Below are 27,998 nucleotides of genomic sequence, written 5' to 3'. Positions count from 1 at the left end.
CTAGGTAGGGTTCAACATCCTTTGTTATTTTAATGTAGGTATATACCCTATATAGAACGTATAAGTGTATTTTAAATGTAGCCTTTCATTTAGTAGGCTATACGGCTTAAACTGTTATGTGCACCATGATAATGGTAAGCTATTTCTTTTTAGGGATGTAAAGATTTATTATGTTATTTTATAGTTTTAAAAGGGGCTTAAAAATAATAATATTATGAAAGGATGTGGACTGGCTGAATATAAGCGTGGTTACATTATTAGCTACACTAGCTAGCTGTGTTTTGAATGGATCACTGATTTTGAATTAGATATTTAGCTGATTTGAGTCCCTGATTAAATTTATTAATAAAACACTCATTTAACATTTTAAAATTGTTGTGTTAATGCAGGAGAAGTCTAAAATACAACCACAGTTAAATTAGGTATTTATAATTGACAAAATGTGATTGTAATCTGTCTGATTAGATTGGTGTGTGATTACAATGTAATGGTGCCATCTGAATCTGTCTGATTAGATTGGTGTGTGATTACAATGTAATGGTGTTATCTGAATCTGTCTGATTAGATTGGTGTGTATTTAAATTATAATGGTGTTATCTGAATCTGTCTGATTAGATTGGTGTGTGATTACAATGTAATGATGCCATCTGAATCTGTCTGATTAGATTGGTGTGTATTTAAATTATAATGGTGCCATCTGAATCTGTCTGATTAGCTTGGTGTGTATTTAAATTGTAATGATGCCATCTGAATCTGTCTGATTAGATTGGTGTGTGATTACAATGTAATGGTGCCATCTGAATCTGTCTGATTAGATTGGTGTGTATTTATATTGTAATGATGCCATCTTAATCTGTCTGATTAGATTGGTGTGTGATTACAATGTAATGGTGCCATCTGAATCTGTCTGATTAGATTGGTGTGTATTTAAATTATAATGGTGCCATCTGAATCTGTCTGATTAGCTTGGTGTGTATTTAAATTGTAATGGTGCCATCTGAATCTGTCTGATTAGATTGGTGTGTATTTATATTGTAATGATGCCATCTGAATCTGTCTGATTAAATTGGTGTGTGATTACAATGTAATGGTGCCATCTGAATCTGTCTGATTAGATTGGTGTGTATTTAAATTATAATGGTGTTATCTGAATCTGTCTGATTAGATTGGTGTGTGATTACAATGTAATGGTGCCATCTGAATCTGTCTGATTAGATTGGTGTGTATTTATATTGTAATGATGCCATCTTAATCTGTCTGATTAGATTGGTGTGTGATTACAATGTAATGGTGCCATCTGAATCTGTCTGATTAGATTGGTGTGTATTTAAATTATAATGGTGCCATCTGAATCTGTCTGATTAGCTTGGTGTGTATTTAAATTGTAATGGTGCCATCTGAATCTGTCTGATTAGATTGGTGTGTATTTATATTGTAATGATGCCATCTGAATCTGTCTGATTAAATTGGTGTGTGATTACAATGTAATGGTGCCATCTGAATCTGTCTGATTAGATTGGTGTGTATTTAAATTATAATGGTGTTATCTGAATCTGTCTGATTAGATTGGTGTGTGATTACAATGTAATGGTGCCATCTGAATCTGTCTGATTAGATTGGTGTGTATTTAAATTATAATGGTGTTATCTGAATCTGTCTGATTAGATTGGTGTGTGATTACAATGTAATGGTGCCATCTGAATCTGTCTGATTAGATTGGTGTGTATTTAAATTATAATGGTGTTATCTTAATCTGTCTGATTAGATTGGTGTGTGATTACAATGTAATGGTGCCATCTGAGTCTGTCTGATTAGATTGGTGTGTATTTAAATTATAATGGTGTTATCTTAATCTGTCTGATTAGATTGGTGTGTGATTGCAATGTAATGGTGTTATCTGAATCTGTCTGATTAGATTGTTGTGTGATTACAATGTAATGGTGCCATCTGAATCTGTCTGATTAGATTGGTGTGTATTTAAATTGTAATGGTGCCATCTGAATCTGTCTGATTAGATTGGTGTGTGATTACAATGTAATGGTGCCATCTGAATCTGTCTGATTAGATTGGTGTGTATTTATATTGTAATGATGCCATCTGAATCTGTCTGATTAGATTGGTGTGTATTTAAATTATAATGGTGCCATCTGAATCTGTCTGATTAGATTGGTGTGTGATTACAATGTAATGGTGCCATCTGAATCTGTCTGATTAGATTGGTGTGTATTTAAATTATAATGGTGCCATCTGAATCTGTCTGATTAGATTGGTGTGTGATTACAATGTAATGATGCCATCTGAATCTGTCTGATTAGATTGGTGTGTGATTACAATGTAATGGTGCCATCTGAATCTGTCTGATTAGATTGGTGTGTATTTAAATTATAACGGTGCCATCTGAATCTGTCTGATTAGATTGGTGTGTGATTACAATGTAATGATGCCATCTGAATCTGTCTGATTAGATTGGTGTGTGATTACAATGTAATGATGCCATCTGAATCTGTCTGATTAGATTGGTGTGTATTTAAATTGTAATGATGCCATCTGAATCTGTCTGATTAGATTGGTGTGTATTTAAATTATAATGATGCCATCTGAATCTGTCTGATTAGATTGGTGTGTATTTAAATTATAAGGATGCCATCTGAATCTGTCTGATTAGATTGGTGTGTATTTATATTGTAATGATGCCATCTGAATCTGTCTGATTAGATTGGTGTGTGATTACAATGTAATGGTGCCATCTGAATCTGTCTGATTAGATTGGTGTGTATTTAAATTATAATGATGCCATCTGAATCTGTCTGATTAGATTGGTGTGTATTTAAATTGTAATGATGCCATCTGAATCTGTCTGATTAGATTGGTGTGTGATTACAATGTAATGGTGCCATCTGAATCTGTCTGATTAGATTGGTGTGTATTTAAATTATAATGGTGTTATCTGAATCTGTCTGATTAGATTGGTGTGTGATTACAATGTAGTGGTGCCATCTGAATCTGTCTGATTAGATTGGTGTGTATTTATATTGTAATGATGCCATCTGAATCTGTCTGATTAGATTGGTGTGTATTTAAATTATAATGGTGCCATCTGAATCTGTCTGATTAGATTGGTGTGTGATTACAATGTAATGGTGCCATCTGAATCTGTCTGATTAGATTGGTGTGTATTTAAATTATAATGGTGCCATCTGAATCTGTCTGATTAGATTGGTGTGTGATTACAATGTAATGATGCCATCTGAATCTGTCTGATTAGATTGGTGTGTGATTACAATGTAATGGTGCCATCTGAATCTGTCTGATTAGATTGGTGTGTATTTAAATTATAATGGTGCCATCTGAATCTGTCTGATTAGATTGGTGTGTGATTACAATGTAATGATGCCATCTGAATCTGTCTGATTAGATTGGTGTGTGATTACAATGTAATGGTGCCATCTGAATCTGTCTGATTAGATTGGTGTGTATTTAAATTATAATGGTGCCATCTGAATCTGTCTGATTAGATTGGTGTGTGATTACAATGTAATGATGCCATCTGAATCTGTCTGATTAGATTGGTGTGTGATTACAATGTAATGATGCCATCTGAATCTGTCTGATTAGATTGGTGTGTATTTAAATTATAATGGTGTTATCTAATCTGTCTGATTAGATTGGTGTGTGATTACAATGTAATGATGCCATCTGAATCTGTCTGATTAGATTGGTGTGTATTTAAATTATAATGATGCCATCTGAATCTGTCTGATTAGATTGGTGTGTATTTAAATTATAATGATGCCATCTGAATCTGTCTGATTAGATTGGTGTGTATTTAAATTATAATGATGCCATCTGAATCTGTCTGATTAGATTGGTGTGTATTTAAATTATAATGCTGCCATCTGAATCTGTCTGATTAGATTGGTGTGTATTTAAATTGTAATGATGCCATCTGAATCTGTCTGATTAGATTGGTGTGTATTTAAATTGTAATGATGCCATCTGAATCTGTCTGATTAGATTGGTGTGTGATTACAATGTAATGGTGCCATCTGAATCTGTCTGATTAGATTGGTGTGTATTTAAATTATAATGATGCCATCTGAATCTGTCTGATTAGATTGGTGTGTGATTACAATGTAATGGTGCCATCTGAATCTGTCTGATTAGATTGGTGTGTGATTACAATGTAATGGTGCCATCTGAATCTGTCTGATTAGATTGGTGTGTATTTAAATTATAATGGTGTTATCTGAATCTGTCTGATTAGATTGGTGTGTATTTAAATTGTAATGATGCCATCTGAATCTGTCTGATTAGATTGGTGTGTGATTACAATGTAATGATGCCATCTGAATCTGTCTGATTAGATTGGTGTGTATTTAATTTGTAATGATGCCATCTGAATCTGTCTGATTAGATTGGTGTGTATTTAAATTGTAATGGTGCCATCTGAATCTGTCTGATTAGATTGGTGTGTGATTACAATGTAATGGTGCCATCTGAATCTGTCTGATTAGATTGGTGTGTGATTACAATGTAATGGTGCCATCTGAATCTGTCTGATTAGATTGGTGTGTATTTAAATTGTAATGTCGTTATCTGAATTTGACTGATTGCATGTAATCTACGTATATCAGATTAAATCATCAGGAATTTACTAACCAGATATAATTACAATACTGGCAAATTTTATATTGATCTAATCATGTGACCAGATGTATCCTGATTAGGGTTGATAATCCAGTATTGTTACTAAAATGTGATTGGAATTAGTCTAAACATATGTGATCAGAACTTGGCTACACTTTCTCTGGCTTGTATGCGTTGACTTATTGATGGCTTGTAATCCGTATCTGATTAAAGCAATAAGCCACGAGAGACCGTGCGTTACTGTGATTTTATCATGGGGAAGGTTGTTTCCCGTCTTTCCCCGTGATAAAATCATAGCAGTAACGCACGGTCTCTCGTGGCTTATTGCTTTTATAAAATGGGGAAAAAATATAATAAATACAACAATGTTTAATTTATAGTTTTAATTTACAAAAACACTTACAAAAAGCATTCTTCCGTGACCCCAGGTAGTTCGTTAACAGTGTTGCTAGGCAACATGAGGGCGAACATAACATTCACTTTTTCTTTTCAGTGGCGTATTAATATGGAATGATGTGAGGTGGTCATAGGTGTGCGCTTCGAACGCGGCTCAGCCAATCAGATTTTAGGACCGGAACTATCCGTTTTATAATGAATGATTGAACCATACACCGATCAGCCATAACATTAAAACCACGTCCTTGTTTGTATAATTACTGACTAAGTGGACAATAAGTGGACACAGTAATTAAAAACTCCAGCAGCGCTGCTGTGTCTGATCCACTCATACCAGCACAACACACACTAACACACCACCACCATGTCAGTGTCACTGCAGTGCTGAGAATGATCCACCACCTAAATAATACCTGCTCTGTGGGGGTCCTGTGGGGGTCCTGACCATTGAAGAACAGGGTGAAAGCAGGTTAAGAAAGTATGTAGAGAAACAGATGGACTACAGTCAGTAATTGTAGAACTACAAAGTGCTTCTATATGGTAAGTGGAGCTGATAAAATGGACAGTGAGTTTAGAAACAAGGAGGTGGTTTTAATGTTATGGCTGATCAGTGTAACAGAATATGTCTGAATCAATGTGTCTGATTAGAATGTGACAATGCAATGCAATGTGACCGGTTGCTTGTAATTTCTGTGTATCTGATAACATGTGAGTTGATTCTGATTGGCTGTGATATTAATCAGATTTATCAGTGACTTGATTGAATCTGAATCTGGCTGACTGGGATTTTTGGTGGACGCCCCTCCTAAATAATGCCTGTGGCTTGGAATGCGATGTCCAAACAGCTTGCAGTCAATGTCCATATACTTCTGACCATATAGTGTATAATCTGTTCAGTGATGCATGTTTGTAGCTGTCAAGAAGGATGAGAACCACTAGACTAAAGAGTAGCTGATGTTTTATTCTCTGTCTCAGCTTCAGACCTGGTGAGACGGTGGGCGCCATGCAGAGACGCCACAGCAGTAACACCGATGGCATGCCACCCGAAAGGTTCGAACCTCTCTGTGCGCCACTGCAGTTAACATTGATGACCACAGTGCCACCTGGGCATGCAGTAGCTCATCTTTCTGTTTCCATCTTGCTTGCAGGAACAGGACTCAGACCCTTGGATCAGAGAGCAGCCTGGACGAAGGAGGTGTGTTTGATTGCTTGAAGCCTGAGTCGCCCACCTCTCCCCAGCAGCTCTTTTCGGGTCTGGTGGGCGTCTCGACAAGCTCTGTGACCTCCACATCGTTCCAGGCTGCAGGACTCGTCCTGGGATCTCCTCCAGAGGTCTTCATCCAGATGACTGCCTCGTCCAGGGAGGAAGGCTCTCACCGGGCGGAGAATCCTCCCTTTATGCCTCGCCCTGTGCAGCACCATCACCACCTCCAACACCATCATTTTCATCAGTCGGGGCAGCATCGTTCGTCCTTGCTCCATTCTGCCTCTTCAGCTGAGAGACGGGGCAGCAGGGATGATGCGGGTACGGCCTCTTTAATAATGTCCAACGTTTGGTTATAACATCTGTAAGGTCTTGGTTCCAGCATTAACCTTTGTTAATTTTTATTCCTCAGGTGATGAAGCAGCTGCTCCAGCCCCGGCTCTTTCTGAGCTCAAGGCGGTGGTCACCTGGCTGCAGAGAGGATTCCCCTTCATCCTCATCCTCCTCATTAAAGTCTGCTTCCAGCACAAGCTTGGTGAGAGCTGAGCACTAAATGTACACTGACACAATCAGGGAAATATTAAGGAAACAGCATTTTTCAATACATCCCAGTTGTCCAAAAGTATATGAACACCCCTGTTATTATTGAGTTGAAGTGTTTTAGCCACACCGCTTGCTACCAGGTGTATAAAGTCAATTATGTGAAAGAAATCTTATGTCACAATTTTTTGTGACAACAATTTAAGGAAGGCCCCTTCCTGTTCCAGTATGTTCCGTGAAGTTCATCACTGTCACACTAAACGGTCTGACCAGCGACCATCAATCTAAATACTATATTATTTTTATTGTCTCTTTAAAGTGACCTTAGGTGTAAGAGAGGCTATATACATTGAAATTAATATTATTATTACTATTTGATTAAGTAATCATGCATATGTGCTCAATGTGTATTTATCAGGTATTGCCGTGTGCATTGGCATGGCCAGCACGTTCGCTTTCGCTAATTCGACTCTGAAGCACCAGGTGTCACTGCGGGTAAGACCAGTTTTTTTGTATCAGGTACTGCGAAGGTCTGTACAGATCAATGTCCTGCCCTCACAGGAACCATTAAAATCATACATCACACTAGACCACACACCAGTCATATTCAGTTCTTTATTTTAGTTCCACTGCTGTTGCACCACCTCCATTCTGACCCATGAGAGTCACAGACTGTCACATGCTCACACTGATATGTGTTCAGTCACCTAGACCAGGCCCAGAGATCACATATGGCAGCGAGGAGGAACCCACTCTGACCTCCCCTCACTCAGACACGACCATTTGTGTCTGTTGGTCGGCCAGCTACACGCCACGGTGATGAGCAAGCGTGTTAGACAGCCGTGCCACCCAAGTACACAGATTTTTGCCTTTAACATCTTAATCTGGGCGCTTGGGTGGCACAATGGTCTATTACGCCAGCGCACCACTGCATAGTATGGCTGGCCCTTAATTTTCACTTAATTTTTCACTAATATTTATCCCCCCACCCATATGTGGCCAACTGTGCCAAACGTGGATTTCAGCAGTGTTGGGCTAGCGTAATAGAGCGCTGTGCCACCCAAGCACCACAAATTATTATTAAAAAAAACAACATTATTAACAATTGTTTTATTTATTGTTTTAGCATAGTCAATTTGTCTTCCTCTGCTGGGGATTCCTGATTGCATTCGAGGAGGGTATATTGCTGCTCACGCCTCCTCCGACCCATGCGAACCCCTTCTTTTCGCCCATGTTTTGTGCACAGGCGCCTCTATCTGCTAACCAGGGTCCTTGCACAGCGTTTGAAGACCCCACCCACTTAGTCCAGTCATCCCACCCAGCAGACACGGTGACCAATAATTGTCTGCTGCAGGCACTGCCGGTTATGCCCGCTAGATGGCGCCCAGCCGACCAGTGGCAGAGCCGAGATTCGAACCAAGGTGTTCGGTTCACCTGGGCAACAATTGTTTTATTATCAGAGTCTGGAAGATACAGGTTCGGTTGTGGTGATGTTCCTCCTGTCAGTCAGTATTGTAAACATGCCCACAAGGGCCCTGTACTCCTGAAATGCAAACATGGTAGATTCCTGTGCCCCCCAAAGTAAAAAGTAAAGGAATCATTTTCATGATTTATTAATGACTTACTTGCAATTATGGTACATTATTTATGACCGTGGTCCTTAAACTTGTGGCTAGTGCTACTGATGGTCTCAGAAACATCCCCAGGCTTTCAAGAGCTACCACGTTTAAGGGATAAAAGGGGACCTAGTACACAGACTTGCTGTAAGATAGAGAACCACTGATCCATGCTGTTCCATAATGCCGTCACTTTCACTTTAGTTTGTTCACTCTCAGGCAGATAAATGATCACATGACGTGAAAAATTGGAGCCGGTCGTGATTTGACAGGTGGAATGTTGATTGATTTTGCAGGAGGAGAGGTCTGTTTTTGTTACTGTTTGGATCCTGGTGTTTCTGGCAGGCAACATTTTGTACGTGTACTACACGTTTAGTGCTGAGGAGCTGCATAACAGGTCAGTATTAAATAAAAAAAGAATTCCTTCATACCATGCTCTTCATCTACTAAACATTAACCTCAACACACTTACCGGCATCGCTTTTCTTTTTGAGTTTTCTTCATTATTTCATGTATATTGTGTAATTTTTGTTCCTATTATTTTTTGTGTTCTTTTTTACTTTATTTTTGTAGGTACATGTGTTCCTACACATGACGTGAGTATTTTGTTCCATTCCATCCTCTCATTTTACATTTCGTGTTTAATTTTGTTTGACTTTGTGTTTAAATCCCAGCTCGCATGAAACTAATTTGCTTTAAATGACGTTAAATACACCATATGACCACAAGTATGTGGACACCACATTTTTATCTTTATGTAGTTGCTGCTGCCACACTTACCCCTGATCGAGAAGGGTCGAGGCAATCACCCGCCCCTTGGATTTTTTTCACCTGCTAGGGGCAGGCCTCACAGAGTGTGTGATCGGCCACCCCTGTGCAGGCGCGTCAACTGATCAGCAGAGGCAGCAAATGCCCCAGTGACGAGGAACCTGTGTTTTAGCCATTGTCCCTCCCCCTACAGACTCACAGCCAATCGTGTGTCTGTGTGGGCGCTTTACCGGATGATAGCAGAGCTGATATTCGAACTCGAGAGCTCAGGATATCAGCCCTGGTAGTCTGTAGGAATTTGTGGCACCTGGGTAAAAAGCCTTTTGGCATTCCAATATTGTTTGTAATTGTTTGATTTGATTATCTTCTTTCTTCATCTTTCTTTCTTGCAGTCTCATATTCGCCAAGCCCAACATCAACACCTATGATTTCTTCGATCTCATCTGGGTGGTTGGAATCACAGACTTTGTCCTGAAGTACTTCACCATCGCTGTCAAGTGTCTGGTTCTCTTCCTCCCTAAAATCCTCATGGCTTTTAAATCCAGAGTAAGAAACCTCAGTCTTTACTGCTTTTCAGCTGGTTATATGAACTCTGTATGGTCTGTTGTTACGTTGTGTAAAGCTATATTTATTATATTTAAAAAAAGCATTTGGGGCCGATTGGGTGTTTATGATGATGGCCACCAGCCTGGAAAGGAAGGAAAGCCTGAATGGGGGATTTAACCTTGTTGGCACTCCTGGTTTCAGAATGGGCATGTGTTAATCTGACTTTGTGATGGATTGGCACCCTGTCTAGGGGTGTTTCCTGGTGGAATTGGACCTGCTGTGACCCTCCTACAAATAAATTGTCCAATGTCTTTTTTTTCCACTGCATGGTACCCAGTGGGATTGTAATTTTATATTTATGTTTATGCTTTTATATATAATGACGGCCATTTCCGTTGCCACGTGACCCATACTGAACCAAAGTACCTGCTTTTAATATGCTTACATTTTTGACCAGGGACTAAGCGTACCAAGTGGGTCGTATGACGGGTAGGAAATAGAGCAGACTGTTGATTGGTCAGAATCACTACTGGATTGAGATAATGCTAGCAGCATATTTAAAGCCCATATTATTAAAGCAGGGTCATAAAAAACAGCTACAGACAGCGGGGCAAACTGAAAACCACATTGATGTTGCTACTGCTATTGTTTACAGTTTCAATGGAGTTTTCGCTCTCAGCTTCTGGTCAAGAATGCCGTCACTCCACCTACGTTCACAGCTACCTTTGAGCAGTCGGTCCAGAACTGATGAAATCCATTGTATTGTACTTAGGGATGTAACGATACACTCTACCCATGATGCGATGCGATTCACGAAACTGGGTTCACGATTGCCCTTTTATTTTTGAGGTAGGTACAAACTATGCAAAACGATGCTGCACATTTCCCTTTTTGTGTAGTAAAAACTGAAATGACATAAATCCCACATTAAATAAATAAATCAATTATACAAATAAAGAAAGTATCTCAAATAAATAAATTTGGCTGGAAATTTCCGAACCTGGCAACCCTGTAGTGACGTCGACCAGGCGAGGTGAATAGCGCTAGCGCCCTCTGCTGTTTAAATTGAATGAACTGTCTTGTGGTGCATCGTTACATCCCTAATTGTACTGTAGTGTACCGTGCAATAGAAAAGGTGCTTTAGAGGCTACTGGTCAGTACTTCACAATCCAAACAATTAAAGGTTAAGGGCCTTGCTTAAGGGCCCCACAGTGGCAGCCTGGCTGTGATGGGGCGTGAACTACTTGTTATGAAGTTCATCATGAAATTCATAACATCAAGGCCACCCTTTGCCACAAACTTCTGTGGTTGATGAGATGAATAGAACCAAGACCCCGGAGCTGTGCAGCACAAACACTACCTGCTGTGTCAACCAGTAATTAAGTTTCCATTTTTGGTAGTGCTTATTAGCCCTGACATGGGTAAAGAAACTTGATTGGTTGTTTGTATTGTATGTGGTACGCGTGTGGTTTCCTGGCATGCACTATCTGAGCTCATGGTCCTCAGGGATCCTGGGGTGAGGTCACCTTTGTTTGGAGCGAACACACACACACACACACGCACGCACGGTTCTGTTTTCACCGGTTGTGTTAAAGCTTGAACGGGTTTTCCCCGTAACTAGCACACACTCCAATGTCCCACTTCAATCACACACTCATTCACACACACATACACACACTTTCCAGCTCGTGTACGGTACCCAGGTGGCCCTTCGTCAGGCAATGAAGTCATGATCACACCATCAGCCCTTCTGCTTCATTACTGTACCATGCTGAGCGTTAATATACACTATAAATACACGCACACAAACACACACAAGCCCACACATGTCATGCTTTTACCCTTATTAGATTAATATGTTTCCTAAATCTTGACCCCTAGTAAACCTTTGTTGTGTATTTAGTTTAAAGAAAGCGCTTTATGTTAGGGTTTAGGATTTTTGTTGTTGTTGTTGTTTAAATCATAATCATACTTTTTTGCAATTATGTTCAACTATCTTAATTAAAAATGGAAAAATTCAGCATTTGATTGTTACATGCAGCCGTATCGCTGCTTACTGATACACACTCACATTATCAAAATATATATATTTTTTTTTATCCTGTTTATTTTGAATTTCACAGCAGATATTACACCGGAAATGGCTCGTTTCATGTGAATTAGGTAGGGCCTTATTTATAAGTATAGACATTTTACAAAAAAAAAAGAGATTATTTCACACCCGAAGTCGAAGTTTCAGAGATAAAAATCCCAAAAAACCAAAATTAAGGTGTCTGTTTTACTGTGACATCAGTTTGCAGGAAAACAGTATGGCAAAATATTTGTCTTGGTGATAAAATGGTGTTTTTGTGTAGGGCTGGGCGATATATCGAGATTTTATAAAATATCGATATATTTTCATATGCGATATAAGATAAGACAATATCGTCTATATCGATATAGATGTTGCGTTCCAATTAGATCCGACAGTTCATCTTTCTCTTCTCCCAGTTAGTCTCTGCGCATGTTCACCTGCCCCGCCCCTCTCCCTCACTGAACTCCCATGATAGCATGGAGACGGTGGAGGAGCTGCTTAGTAAAAAGAATAATAATGGCTCAGTTATTTGGAGATGGTTCGGATTCAAAGTGTCAGATGAGCAGCGGAATAATGTATTCTGTAGAGAATGTCGAAAACAAGTCCAGACAAAAGGTTCCAGCTTCGTGTACCTTCATTCGTTTTTCACTTCAAATCCCAAAGTTGAAAAACAAGAAAACGAGTCGTTATTCGTTTCAAAAACCAATATTGGAAAACGGAAATACATTCAAGCGCATGCACGCGCTGACATGCACGTATTTACTTCATATTTAAACAGTGTAAATCAAGCACAAGTGTTATAAACAGTATTATAAAACGGATAGTTCCGGTCCTAAAATCTGATTGGCTGAGCCGCGTTCGAAGCCGTTGTAAAATCCCCGATAAACGCACACCTATGACCACCTCACATCATTCCATATTAATACGCCACTGAAAAGAAAAAGTGAATGTTATGTTCGCCCTCATGTTGCCTAGCAACACTGTTAATCGAATTACCTTGCGTCGCGGAAGAATGCTTTTTTGTAAGTTTATACACAATAAATACATTTATGAATTAAACATTGTTGTATTTATTGTATTTTATGTTGACCGCCGTTTTGTAAAAGCAATAAGCCTCCGCTTCGCGTCGTGCCAAAAACGTCATTCCCCGTGCTCAAATCATAGCAGTAACGCATGGTCTCGAGTGGCTTATTGCTTTAATAATAACGTAACGGTGCATCTCCTGTTGTTCTGACTCTTGCGTTTGTATATGTGATGTGCATGTATAGATATTTGCTATATCTGTAAAAAACATTATGGGGAGTGATTTCTGTACTGGATGTTGTACGTGGTCGTGTTAGTTTATACTGGATGATCGCCCGAAGTCCGAGGCTCATTTATTTATTTATCTTCTATTATAGTATTTCTTGTTCTTGGCCAATAAACAACCAAAAATTAATAAAATTGCATGAACTAACTCTGCAGTAAACAAGGAGCAAACAGCAATTAAACAACAAACAAAACGGTTAAATAATAATAAAGTGCATGAAGCAGAACGCTGATTAAAATCCATGAAATGTTGTAATAGTTACACAGTAACATTAATGATTAGTTCTGCCTGTATTACAGAACTGAGTTCTATACGGTAAAAAAATATTAATGTAAATGTTGTGGTGACATATACATAATAATGTATAAAGTCCAAACATGTGAGGGGGGTTTAACGAGAACGCTATATTTAATGTCACACAAGCTCAGTGCAAAACGACAGAAGAACACGAGCACAGACGGAAATGATAAATTCCGACACCTTCCCTACACACTCGCTCCCTGCGCCCTATAGTGCACTTAACATTCTTAAAGGGCCAGACAATATATTTGTAATTGCTATCTGGTATGTACCAGCATGCCTCTGAACGTTGAGGGAACGTTGGGGGGGAGCGTTGAGGAAACGTTGAGGGGGAACGTTGAGGGAACATTCGGGGGGAACATTGAGGGAACGTTTGTGTGGAAACGTTCGTGAAGGAACATCGAGGGAACGTCCGTGAAGGAACGTTGAGGGAACGTTCGGGGGGAACGTTGAGGGAACATTCGGGGGGAACATTGAGGGAACGTCCGTGAAGGAACGTTGGGGGAACGTTCGTGAGGGAACGTTGGGGGGGGAGCGTTGAGGAAACGTTGAGGGGGAACGTTGAGGGAACATTCGGGGGGAACATTGAGGGAACGTTTGTGTGGAAACGTTCGTGAAGGAACATTGAGGGAACGTCCGTGAAGGAACGTTGAGGGAACGTTGAGGGGAACGTTGAGGGAACATTCGGGGGGAACATTGAGGAAACGTCCGTGAAGGAACGTTGGGGGAACGTTCGTGAGGGAACGTTGGGGGAACGTTCGTGAGGGAACGTTGGGGGAACGTTCGTGAAGGAACGTTGGGGGAACGTTCGTGGGGAAACGTTGGGGGAACGTTCGTGAAGGAACGTTAAGGGAATGTTCGGGGGGGAACGTTGGGGGAACGTTCGTGAAGGAACGTTGGGGGAACGTTCGGGGGGAACATTCGTGGGGGGAACGTTCGTGGGGGAACGTTCGTGGGGGAACGTTCGTGGGGGAACGTTCGTGAAGGAACGTTGAGGGAACGTTTGTGGGGGAACGTTTGTGAAGGAACACTTGAGGGAACGTTCATGTGGAAACGTTGAGGGAACGTTCATGGGGGAAAGTTGGGGGAACGTTCGGGGGAAACGTTGAAGGAACGTGAGGGGGGAACGTTGAGGGAACGTTTGGGTAGATTGTTGGGAATGGTTGGGTGGATCGTTGAAAAAACATTTGGGTTTAAAAAATCCTGTAAAAAGAAGGATTTTGTCTCAGAAGTGTCTTTTTGTTATTACCTTATGGGATAAAAAAATATCGAGATATATATCGTATATCGCCGTTCAGCGAAAAAAATATCGAGATATTATTTTTGATCCATATCGCCCAGCCTTATTTTTGTGTATGAAATTAGCAAGTTATTAGACTTAAAATAAAAAAATAATAATTTAAAACATGCTGCATTAAGATGCATCAAAACTTTTCATAATGAAGCGCAGTCTAATTGAAAGGCGTCCCAACAGATTCCCTCTCCTACTACCTACTAGTTCAGAAAGAGTAATCATTTTAATCAAACTCCACCTCACACTGATTAAGATGAATGAAACACCAGGTTTCTCCGCCTGTGGGAACGATCTACATCCCACGCCAGCTCTCTATGATAAACTTTTCTCCTCTCGTTATTAATATAATGGACGCTGCGACTGTCAGACCCGAGCTGAAATGTGTCGAACCTCCCCGTAAACAGTCTGGCGCGTCGCTCCTGAACCTGGCAGCCGTCCAGTTCGGATTTGTCCGGGCGGGAGAGGAAAGAGTTTTGTCGAAACTCTGGTGAAGATAAATTGCCTGTGTGGGCAGGTCGCGGGACCCCGGCGGGCACCTAGCTCGCGTCCAACGAGCGTGATTAATTACTGTCAGGGTAAATCCAGGCAGTCATTATGCATATGGAGCTGAAGCTGGAGTCGCTCGTTTGGTGGGTGAGTAATTGGGTTCTTGGTTGGGATCTGAACAGTTCTGAGGTTCGGCCAGACTCGCCTTGATTCGGGTTTCTTTCAGTACTTTGTCTAAACAAGTTTTCTGGTCTGAAGGATTTTCACTTTAGATGGAGTGTAACAGGGTGGCATGGTGGCACAAAAGCTAGTGTAGGAACGGCACAGCAACATCTGTATTTTTATTTATGCATTTTCTTCCCTTTTCTCCTGATATTTAGCGTATAAAATGAGCCAATTGCATTACACTTCCTCTTACTGATGTTGACCTCCACCCTGACTGAGGAGAGACTAACACACGCCCCCTCCGACACGTGTACAGTAGCCGACTGCATCTTTTCCCCTGCGCGAGGCGAGCTCATATGTGGATCAGCTTTGTGTACGGAGAGCCACACCCTGATCAGCGTTATTCCTCGACTCTGTGCAGGTGCCATCAATCATCCAGCAGAGGTCATAATTGCATCAGTTATGAGGAATCCCTGGTCAGGCGTCCGGCCTGCCGAATAGCAGAGCTGAGGAGTTCGAGATGTCAGCTCTGGTGTGCTAGCGTGTTTTACCACTGCGCCACCTGAGCGTTCGTATTTTTCAGACTTTGTGGTTACTTGATGTCCTGTCCAGGCCATATTCCTGCTTTGGCCCAGGCATTTCTAAGTGGCACCGGACCCTGACAAGGATAAAGCTTTAATAAAAATGATAAGTGATGCATTTTAATCACTTATTTTGTTAGGGGGTTTTAGTGCTTGGGTGGTGCATCACTGAAGTATGCTAGCCCACTACTGCTGAGATCTGAGGACACAGGGTCAAATCTAGTTGCTATCGGCCAGTCTGGCGTCTGCACGGACATGATTGGCCGATATCCGAAGCAGGGGGATGGTCGAAACAGCCTAGCCATTGGCAGGCACTCGTTAGTGTGCTCTCAGTGCCAGTCCCATGCCCGGATAGAAATATGTTACAAGCTTTAGAGTTCTAAATCTTTTATATGTTCCATCTAACTTTTTATTTTTGTGCTATGTGGTGGGTGAAGTCGTCTTAATTATCCTGAAAGGTTGATCTACTGCTCTCACCCTTAATTGGGTAGCAGCTGTAGTTTGTTTCTGCCAGTTCTCCTTGCAGTGTGGCTAAATCACCCGTCATGCCAGAAGACCGCTGAGCGTAGAAGCGTTGCCAGATTTAGGGCTTAGGTTGAATCTTTTTTCACCCTCAGGCGCTTTTACAGCGCTCGGGAGGGGGTGCCTACAGGAAACGGATGGCATGATAATCAATGGAAGAGGTTTTCTCTCTCGTTTTTGGACAGGGACAGCTTGCGGTCTGGCTCGATGTCGTCTCCTGCACCGCGTGCGCTGGCGCTTCCTACCGGTTCTGGGCACAGGTGCCCGACGTTCTTCTCGCTTGTGTTAATGTTTACAAAGAGGAGAAAATATCAAGATGGCAGCTTCACACTAACTATCAGAGAGGAAAAAAAACTTGGCCGTGCTCAGGTGCCGCGTTTGGAATCAAGCCGGGCCGCTTCTTGTTTTCACTGTTTTAACCCCGTTGAGGTGTAAACAGTCTCCAAACATCTGTGATAAAGTGAAGGTTTGTACTATTGTAACTTATAAATTAACAATAAGATTTAGGATGCTAATTATTCCGGATACTTCTTTGTCCTTTTTGGAACTTAAGTAGTCATTCATTATTCATTCATTGTCTGTTTTACCCTGTTCAGAGTTGCAGTGGGTCCGATTCACTGGGTGAAAGGCAGGAAACACCCCGGACAGGTTGCCAGTTCATCACAGGCCCACACACACACACACACTCAGGGCAATTTTAGTAGCTTCAATTAACCTGACTGCATGTCATTGGGAAACCAGAGCTCCCAGAGAAAACTCACTCAGACCTGCAGGTCGCTTTACCTGGGAATCGAACCCAGGACCTTCTTGCTTTGAGGTGACTGTGCTACCCACTGAGTCACCGTGCCGCCCCAGTCATTCATTACCTGATGGATTCACATTTGCATTTGTAGCATTCAGTGGACGCTTTGTTCCAAAGTGACTTACAACTGATTGAAAGCAGTTCAAGCAATCTAGAGTTAAGGGCCTTGCTCAAGGGCCCAACAGTGGCAGCTTGGCTGTGGTGGTTTTTGAACCAGCGACTTTTGGATTACTAGTTCTAGTTCTGAATTACTAGTACTAGGGCAGTTTTAGCCTAGTGGTTAAGGTACTGGACTATTTATCCAAAGGTCTCAGGTTTAAGCCCCACCACTGCCAGGTTACCACTGTTGGGCCCTTGAGCAAGGCCCTTAACCCTCAATTGCTTAGACAATAAACTGTCACGGTACTGAAGTTGCTTTGGATAAAAGCGTCTGCTAAATGGCAAAAATGTAAATGTAAATGGCACCCTGTTGATGGTATTCCTGCCTCGTGTCCAGTGTTTCCCAATGGAACTGGACCTGCCAAGACCCTGACCAGGACAAAGCGGTTGGTGAAAATAAAGTAATTAATAAAATAGTAATTATATAAGTGATTGATAACTTTGTTTTATTAAATAATTCCAACTGTAGTTTATACACTCATTTGCATTTCATTCATATTTAATATAAATGGTGTAATATTAAGTTGTATTTATTTATTCATTTTCATTCAAACTGATCAGCTGATCTTCTGATCAGGGTCACAGTGGGTCTGGTTCCACCAGGAGACACTACATTGTAGGCAAGAATATACTGGACAGGGTGCCGATCCATCTCAGAGCACTGGCCACCCCCTAACCCGCTCAGATAGTCAAGAACGCAAATCGACCCACCACTTTGACGTTTAAGGACAGACTCTATTAGCTAGCCATGATAATAGCCATAGCAGCTGACTTGGTGTAAAGAATTGAACAACAACCCCTCAGACGTAGCCAGACGTGTCTGTGTAGCACTGCGAGATTTGAACCCGGATCTCAGCATTGCTGGGCTAGCATAACGAACCATGCAATACATCTGTGAACACAGAGGGAGCAAATACTTATTCTAACAGCTATTTGATTGACAGTTTTGTATGTGTAATGTTTTCTGACAGGGAAAGCTGTATCTGTTGATCGAGGAGCTCAGTCAGCTGTTTCGTGCCTTGGTGCCCATCCAGATGTGGTACAAGTACATCATGGGGGAGGATCCATCCAGCAGCTACTTCCTGGGCGCTACACTGATTATTATATACAGTCTGTGTAAGGTGAGTGTGGTGACTTTGTTATTTCTGAAGGTTCCTCATCAGTGATTCGTTCGTTCTTACTGATGTGGATTTCACACCTGGTGGAAAGCGAGTGGCGCGTTTTGATTGATCATTTTATATCACATTGCACACGACTGCAGGACCTCTGTAACTTTAAATTCTCCTTTTATGATCGATGTGGTGGTATCATCCAGGCTCAGAAACTCATTCTAAGCACCAGCTGAGCAGATCCTTTCATCAGGTGTTAAATCACTGTCTTTTTTTTCCTCTGTTCTTTTACTTTCCCAGTCTTTTGATCTCTGTGGAAGAATATCAGGGATCCGGAAAGCGTTCATCATTCTGTGTAGCTCTCAGGTTGGTCATTTCTTTATCATTCAAAAAAATAAAAGCTTCTCGTCTTCTCGTGTCTGGTCAACTACGCTGGTATGCTTCAGTCTAATTAAGACTTTCTTACAAGAATGACCCTGACTGGCCGCTCAGGTGGCGCAGCAGTAAAAACACACGCTTGAACCAGAGCTGGGGTCTCGAATACATCGTATCGAATCTCAGCTCTGCCTGCCGGCTAGGCTGAGCAGCCACATGGACAACGATTGGCCTGTTGTTCAGATGGGTGGGACTAAGCCGGATGGGGACTCTCTCATGACTGGTGCAATTACGACCTCTGCTGGCTGATTGATGGCATACGGCATTGTGCCCACGTGTCGGAGGGGGCGTGGGTTAGCTTCGTTCTCCTCAGTCAGAGCAGGGATCGGCATTGGTGGAGAGGAAGCATGACGCAATAACTGGACGCTCTAAAAAGGGAGAAATAGGGGAGAAAATGCATAAAGATAAATGCAAAAAAAAAAATGGACCTGACTGACTTAGCAAGATAGCTCCTAGCCACTTTCTGCATGTCTAGTAAGAGAGTACAGATGCTACACTGGCCTGCCTATAGTCCAGCCTTGTCTCCTATTTAAAACATGCCGCATTATTTCGTAACTACAGCAATTGGTGTCCTCAGTTCTCAAATGATTACGGACATGAAAAAGGTGATATTGCACAGTGCCTCATATGCCCCCGTCCCAAATATTTTGGCAAGGTTTCATTTTTCATCCACTTTATCGTGGTCAGGATTGTGGTGGACCCAGTTTCCCTGGAGTTGGTGTGAGCAATGCAGAATCAAACCCAGGACAGGATGCCAATACATCGCGGTGGCTCGGCCCACTCCCCCCTTCCTTCTCAGACGCAGCCAGTTATGTCTGTGTGTAGGTGCCCGACAGGCTGATAGTACCGATAATTTCCACTGAACACAGGGTTAAAGTAACCTGTGATCATGCTTGCTATGCAGTGTTGCCCCAGTACAGGTTTTCTTATGTTCCGAGGTGTGTGTGTGTGTGTGTGTGTGTGTGTGTGTGTGTGTGTGTGTGTGTGTGTGTGTGTGTGTGTGTGTGTGTGTGTGTGTGTGTGTGTGTGCGTGTGCGTGTGTTCGTGTTTCATTCAGAGTTATGGTATGAGAGCCAGCACTCAGCAGTGCAGTGAAGCGGGAGACGTGTGCGCAATCTGTCAGGCTGCATTCAGAGAGCCGATCGCTCTTCACTGTCAGGTAAGAACCATGCAAAGCATTCTGGGATAAATATGCCAGGGGTCATAATGATATGACTTCATTTATAGTGTGATAACTGTTCACAATACTATGCCAAGGTACCTGACATTTTGAAACCACAGACATTACAATGGACTTGTGAGGTCAGGGTCTGATGTCGGACACAAAGACCAGGATCCTACTCTGCGTTCTAATTCATCTTAATAGTGTTTAGTGTGGTTAAGGTTAGGACTCTGTCAGTAACTGTCTGTCTTGTCATGAATGGAACCAAAGTGTGTATTTTAACATGATGTTGAAGTCCTAATAAATAAATAACTTTTCCACATTGTCGTTTGTTGTTGAACAGCACGTGTTCTGTGAGGACTGTCTGTGTCTGTGGTTCGACCGGGAACGGACGTGCCCGCTGTGTCGTGCGGTGGTGGTGGAAACGCCCCGAAGCTGGAAGGACGGCACCACATCTGCTCACTTTCAGATCTACTGATTCAATGAGGATGTCCAAATCCTTCAGACAAGATGTGTTTGGTGTCTGAAGTATATTGTATCACCCAAAATAATTGCCATGCAGATACAATCTACAGTCATAAGTATGCGGACGTCTAATGAATAGCTTGTTGGACATCCCATAATCCCAAAATGTGTGCCTGTTTAATCAAGAAAACATGTTTATGAACCTTGCTTTGTACCTGGTGTACCTGGTGTTTATGCTGGAACAGGAAAGAGTCTGTTTGTATATAGCTGCACTGATACACCTGTTAGCAACGAGTGTGGCTGAAATACTTAATACCAATAAGGCTGTTGAAATACACTGATCAGCAATAACATTAAAACCACCTCCTTGTTTCTACACTCACTGTCTATTTTATCAACTCCACTTACCATATAGAAGCACTTTGTAGTTCTACAATTACTGACTGTAGTCCATCTGTTTCTCTACATATCTTTTTAACCTGCTTTCATGCTGTTCTTCAGTGGTCAGGACCCCCACAGGACCACCACAGAGCAGGTATTATTTAGGTGGTGGATCATTCTCAGCACTGCAGTGACACTGACATGGTGCTGGTATGAGTGGATCAGACACAGCAGCGCTGCTGGAGTTTTTAAATACCGTGTCCACTCTATTAGACACTCCTACCTAGTTGGTCCACCTTGTAGATGTAAAGTCAGAGACGATCGCTCATCTATTGCTGCTGTTTGAGTCGGTCATCTTCTAGACCTTCATCAGTGGTCACAGGACGCTGCCCACGGGGTGCTGTTGGCTGGATATTTTTGGTTGGTGGACTATTCTCAGTCCAGCAGTGACAGTGAGGTGTTTAAAAACTCCAGCAGCGCTGCTGTGTCTGATCCACTCATACCAGCACAACACACACTAACACACCACCACCATGTCAGTGTCACTGCAGTGCTGAGAATGATCCACCACCTAAATAATACCTGCTCTGTGGTGGTCCTGTGGGCGTCCTGACCATTGAAGAACAGGGTGAAAGGGGGCTAACAAAGCATGTAGAGAAACAGATGGACTACAGTCAGTAATTGTAGAACTACAAAGTGCTTCTATATGGTAAGTGGAGCTGATAAAATGGACAGTAAGTGTAGAAACAAGGAGGTGGTTTTAATGTTATGGCTGATTGGTGGTGTATTTTGACCATATTGGCAAAATTCTGAACAACTTACAATGATTAAAGCAAATGACAGTTGATTAACACAGTTTCTTTAATGCTTAGCTGCTAGCCAAATGCTTCCAGTACACATCATTAGCCTCGTAGCATTGGTTCAAAACTGTGCAAGAAAACTTCAGACTCCAAACAGGTCTCGGTTAAATGGCTATGTTGCGTTGGGTAGAAAATTTTATAGGCTCCTTATGTGAACTTTGACATTTTCTCCATCCAGTGCAGCCCACGTTGTCTCTTGCATTAGCATGGTTTTTTTTTTTCAGTTAAACTGTCTATAATGGATATAAAACAATAACTTCACTAAGAACGCAGAGCGCTTTTAGCTGTATGACTGGCAGAGGCAGGCCAAATAGCCCTGTTCATACGGGCACAGAGAAGTGTGAACGTCTCTCTCGACTTCAGCTGTAAGATGGAATAATTTCAATTAAATGTTAAAGAACTGTCAATAAAATCATTCAGTAAAAAGCTTCTTTAAAGTCTTTTATTAAAGCCGTTTGTTTTCATAAATGACAAAGAATCACAATATCAAAAAAGCCGAGGTAAAACACGTTCAATAAAAACACGTTACTGTCAGCTATGTCCATCATTAAGAATTAAGGGAATATAAAAGATTGTAGTTCATGTAAACATCAGTAGCATGCCCTTAGATTCACATTATTCATGAGAGTTCGTACAGACGTTTTCTACATTAACACTGCGACCGACCATCAAATCGAAGCCCTTTATAAACGAGAACAAAAGATTTGTTTATTTGTAAACAACTACTGCAGGTCAAAATTCACCTCACAGTTCTAACGCCTAAATATGAGAAATATTAATATACAGAATCTAAAGACGATCAGAAATCATCCAAATAAATAAAAACAAATATACATACATGTGTAAAAGCTTATTACAAAAGGTTACAGTGCAATATGCAGGTTTTGGTAACAGTCTGTCATTAGGCAGTCCTAAAAATCAGATTTCATTAGAAAATTTGTATTGTATTTTTTTTCTATATTTTTGCATATCTTAGTAACAAACAGATCAAGCTCGAAGGTCATTAAGTTGGAGCCGGGACTCCTATTGCAACTAATTTTCCCCTCCACCGTCACCGCCACCGCCAGGGGACAGTGACATCAGCGGAGTATTCGCCGTGTCCCCAGTGACGCCACCGGTTTCACTTCGTTTGACCTTAACCGAGCAAAACAGTCACGTACCAAATGAGATCAATTCACATCTGACACAAACAAGAGGTTTGGGTGAGCGGATGATGTGAGGGGGCGGCGCTCCACCAAAGTGATTAAAGTGACCATAACAAGATTGAGTAGTTTGGTATTTCTGGCCAAACTCTGCCAACGTTGAAGGAATTCTCCTGTATATAACTAGGTTATCTCTATAAACCACATCAGTGTTGACTGACCCGTTAGCACAAACAAAAATCCAGCCATTTTCTAGTAATGAGAAAAAAAACTTAAGTCATAATGGAAGTCACGTCTCTGTCCACATTACCTTTGTCTTACCCTGGACAGCATTTTCGAAAAGGTTTGTTTACCCATCAAAATCCTACGTTAAAAACAAATTACGTTTTTCAAAAATATTGGTTTGTGTAAACAGGGCTTAAAGCTGGACAGACCTGGTGCTCGCCATCAAGTCTATTTAGGGACAGTGGTAGCCTAGTGAGATGGCTGACCCTGCGCTCTGACCCAAGTGTCCAGACAAGCTGGGATACGCGAAGAAAGAATTTCATTGTACTGTACACCTGTATATGTATGACAATTAAAGTATATCTTCTATTTGTTGTAATCCTGCATTGTGGTATGACTTGGGGTGGTGGCTATGTCCAGGGTGTGTTACTGCATTGCACTTATTGATTCCAGGGAAACTGAACCACCAGGACAAAGCAGCGATAAAAACATATAAATACTCTTACACAACATACACGTAAATAAGCATTTCTGGACATGTGACCATGGAATTTTGTACTGCTACATATGATAATACTGCACTTTGATGGAAAATAAATCTTTCATATACATATTTCAAGCCTCGATAATTGGGTCAGTTGACTCTGATTTAAACTTCTATATACAGAATCTTAAACCCTGGGAAATGGGTCAGTTACTGACTTTGCCAAAGTAAATATGCAGATCAGAAGTAAAGAGTTACACACTGGATTGGTCAAAGCCCGGGATAACAACAACCGCCGCTAGTACTGTTGACCAGCCGGGAAGGTTTATGGATGTGGTGAGGGAGGACATGCAGGAGATTGGTGTAACAGAGGAGGATGTTCAGGACGGGGAAGCTGCTTGTGACCCCTAATGGCTGTTCGGTCGACTATAAGCACGTTGTGCAGCCTCGTAAACTTGGAAAATAAGTACTCTATTTTTAACTACTGTTTTTTGTATGTCTGTGCCCCCATCTCTATATATTAATGTTCATGCTTTTAAAATAGGATGTCCTGCAAGCTTATGGTCAAAAGTCCACATACGTTTGGCTGAATAGTGCACTACAGATGTGGTATATAGAGATCGAATAGAAAATTGTAAATTATTTCTTTAATTTCACAAAGATAATAAATCCTGTAGAACCGTATCTGTGGCTGAGAACCGTATCTGTGGCCGAGGACCATATGTGTTTTCTTCAGCAAGAGGTCTTCATCTTCCTCAGTGGTGCATTAGAAATTCACCTGTAGAGGACAGAGCAATAATAAATGTATTATTTATTCATGATTTATGGTCCAGATATCACATGTGCTTCACGTACAACACTGTATTTGTATTATATCAAATTTCAATTAATTCTTTTATGAAGTTAGAGAATTATGTATAATTACACAATACATTTTGCAATTAAATAAAAAAGGTTTTAAAAAGGTGTTATTTTCATCAAATGCTTTACTCTGGTCAGGGTCATCTTTGCCTCCACTAGATAGTCACTGTTGCAGTGGCTATTCCCCATCAGACCTTAACAGACACTATTAGCATTTTAGACTGTTGTGCCACTTGAGTGTCTATTATTATTATAACTTTAAACCCAACCGCCAAAACTCCAAAACAAATCATAAAAATCTCCTTTAATTCCATCTGTATCTCAGGCTAGAACTGGTAAGCTTTGCAAACCAGACGACAAGTCAGCAGAAAATAATCCAGGCTGGTTTATTGTACTGAGATAAGAACTGATATTTGCGGTCAACCCAAAAAACGTTAAATAGCCACTGACATGTTTGCATACAGGGAGCTGGACAACAGAAGTAGTTCTTTATTGCGGTGCAGTCAGTAATTTAGCAATGTTTTAGCATTTTAGCCATGGCTAACATTCCATCTAAACGGCCAAATGTATATTGACACACATTCTATTTTTCAGTTCAGGTTGTTTAGCGACAACCAATGCTAACTGGTGCTAATACAATTGTTATGTATAGGACAAAATATATGGTTCCATGTTTGTGGCAACAGTTTGAACTGTACAAACATATAATTTATTTAGCAAAAACTAAACATACATTTGTTGAGTGTTTCCAAAACCCTTGCGCTTGATAATTAGGACGGGTGTCCACATAATTTCGACAGTTTAGTCTAATTGACTCCTTATGTTCAGTATTTCAAGTTGGACAAAAACAAATCCTGCTCTCTCTAGTGGAGATTTCAAAAACTGCACCCACGATGTGTTTATGTCTGTTTTGGTATTTGAGTTGTTTATAGGTTTTAAGGACCCATAGCGACCCTAGCATAATAGACTGCTGCACCAGTGTGTATGCACACCTATGCAGGCTGTGTTTATTCCTTAAGCCCAGTGTTCCCACAATCTGAAATGCTGGTGCCATTGCTTTTATATAAGTACAGCTGAGATCAAACGCTTCACACATACTTCACTGTCCAAATATTATTTATAAAGTCAAAAATTAATACATTCAGCACATCCCATATTTGTTTTTTTGTCTCGTAGCTTCTTTTTACTTTGACTTTGACACTTTTAATAACCATAAACAAGGTTCTGGTACCACTTTGGTCAAACCTTTGACCATTCAACCAGAATCGTCCAACCAAACACTGACGTGACTTTTTAATACAGTCCACATATCCAGACTCGTTTTCTAGTGTAATTTGGGTCATTGTTCTGATGGAACACCCAAATGCATCCATGATTCAACCTGCAGGTTCGTAAGTCCTTTCTTCTTAATGATTTCTGCCATGCACCAGTGTCACTAGCAGCAAAACATAGCAGCCTTACAGCATAATGCTACCACCACCATGCTTTACAGTATGCGGTTGGGTACAATGTGGTTGGGTTTTAAAGCCTCATTACTCCTCTTTCAAACATTTTTCGAGTAACAAGTAACTTAAACTTTATATTATATGACCACAAACACTTCGGTTTGATCTGTGATTTTAACCCATATGATAATGTAAAGCTCACTTGGCTGAAAACGGTGATACCTGTGTTGTTCTGTCTATCTATCTATCTATCTATCTATCTATCTATCTATCTATCTATATGTCTGTCTGACTATCTGTCTGTCTATCTATCTATCTTTCTGTATGTCTATCTGTCTGTCTGTTTATCTATCTATCTTTCTGTCTGTTTATCTGTTTGTCTATCTATCTATCTTTCTGTCTATCTGTCTGTCTATCTGTCTGTCTGTCTATCTATATTTCTGTATATCTATCTGTCTATCTATGTCTCTGTCTATCTATCTGTCTGTCTGTCTACCTATATGTCTGTCTGTCTATCTATCTATCTATCTGTCTATCTATCTATCTTTCTGTCTGTTTATCTGTTTGTCTATCTATCTATATGTCTGTCTATCTATCTATCTGTCTATCTATGTCTGTCTGTCTATCTATCTGTCTGTCTACCTATATGTCTGTCTATCTATCTATCTATCTATCTATCTATCTATCTATCTATCTATCTATCTATATGTCTGTCTGTCTGTATATATGTCTGTCTATCTTTCTATCTATATATCTGTCTGTCTGTCTGTCTGTCTGCCTATTTACCTATCTAAAAGAGAACTTGTCTTGACTTACATGTGTATTACAGCTGTACGTAAACTTCTGAACTCAAATGTAGTAAAGTATAAACACGGTACACCCAGCGCTGGTGCATATGGCTCACCTGGCGGGTGGCACGCTCACCTGTTGCGGGCCGGATCGCGTGCCATGTCTACAGATGTCTTTTCCCGACGAACAGCACGAGCACCGTCACCTGGATGGCCGCGCACATCATGTGGATGTTTTGGAGAGAACCGGGGCGGCTCTGCTGTCCGCGGCTTTTGTTACCGGTCGCCCATCTTTTCTCCAGCTGGTCCCCGATGCGGCGTAATCGGTGCGCGAGCAAACGGGTCGAGCATCCTCGCGCACATCTCGCGCACAGAGCCCGGGCTGGAGCGCGCGAGCTCCTGTCGGTCGGCGTCACGCAGCACATGTTCCTCCCGGTACTAAGAGGACGCAGTGTGTGTGTGTACTGTAGTGCTGCACCCTGCTGTGCTGCGTGTGTGTGAGAGTGTGTGTGAGTACAGCGACTGTAGTGAGGATGCTCGGTCTGTATCAGCGCGTGTGTGTGTTTGTTTCAGTCTGCTGTATAATTTATTAAAGTGTCACATGGTTTGGGGTTTACATCATCTACTCCCTAAAGAGAGAGCGCTAATCATTAACTCTTCCACTACCTGCACTCTCACATTCATTCACTCTCACTCTCACATTCATCCACTCTCACACTCACATTCACTCTTACACTCTCTCTCTCTCACATTCATTCACTCACATTCATTCACTCTCACCTTCTCACACTCACATTCATTCACTGTCACTCATTCATTTTAACTCTTACTTACTCTTTTCTTTCACTCTCACACTGTCATATTTATTTACTCTCTCACTTGAATCCACTCCCACATTCACTCTCTCATTTCTTTACTTTCACATCACGGTCACTGTAACAAGGATTCTTTAATTTTTTTAAAGTTTTTGATCATTTAAACATTGTAGATTCTATTTTGAGGATTTTCTTTCAATTAAGGAGGTAATTATGTAACTTATGATTAAGAATGTTCATTTCCTGATTACAAAGATTTTTCATGTTTATGAAATTTAAAGTCAAAATGTTAAAATGTGATTAAGTGTTGTAAGCAGCTCGGAACTACTTTGTTGAACTCCTGTACTCAGCCGAGTTTATTTCGCTGGCGGACCAAAGTTTGTTTTGCTTCTTCACAGCGGTAACAGCGGTGTCGTT

The 27,998-nt window shown here is 41.2% G+C and overlaps 1 protein-coding gene across 1 annotated transcript; it reads left to right on the top strand.

The window, feature by feature from the left end:
- Positions 1-103: 103 nt before the first annotated feature.
- Positions 104-20,928, top strand: rnft2 (ring finger protein, transmembrane 2). The gene is made up of 11 exons (XM_063018025.1): positions 104-134; positions 6,019-6,093; positions 6,192-6,568; positions 6,660-6,782; positions 7,206-7,282; positions 8,700-8,800; positions 9,564-9,717; positions 18,381-18,530; positions 18,819-18,884; positions 20,011-20,112; positions 20,459-20,928. Exons 2-11 carry the CDS (start codon positions 6,047-6,049, stop codon positions 20,591-20,593), a joined length of 1,332 nt encoding a protein of 443 aa, XP_062874095.1. The 5' UTR covers positions 104-134; positions 6,019-6,046; the 3' UTR covers positions 20,594-20,928.
- Positions 20,929-27,998: the final 7,070 nt, after the last annotated feature.

The sequence above is a fragment of the Trichomycterus rosablanca genome, chromosome 21 (genome assembly GCF_030014385.1).
Source record: "Trichomycterus rosablanca isolate fTriRos1 chromosome 21, fTriRos1.hap1, whole genome shotgun sequence".
Classification (NCBI taxonomy): Eukaryota; Metazoa; Chordata; class Actinopteri; order Siluriformes; family Trichomycteridae; genus Trichomycterus; species Trichomycterus rosablanca.
The sequence above is the reverse complement of the archived record's forward strand: the minus strand, read 5'-3'. Positions and strand labels throughout refer to the sequence as shown.

Excerpts from the sequence above, each read along its gene's own strand:
- rnft2 (XM_063018025.1), top strand. The coding sequence starts at position 6,047 with ATGCAGAGACGCCACAGCAGTAACACCGATGGCATGCCACCCGAAAG. Across the intron at positions 7,283-8,699 it reads AGCACCAGGTGTCACTGCGG|GAGGAGAGGTCTGTTTTTGT; the intron begins GTAAGACCAGTT and ends TTGATTTTGCAG. Across the intron at positions 9,718-18,380 it reads TCATGGCTTTTAAATCCAGA|GGAAAGCTGTATCTGTTGAT; the intron begins GTAAGAAACCTC and ends GTTTTCTGACAG.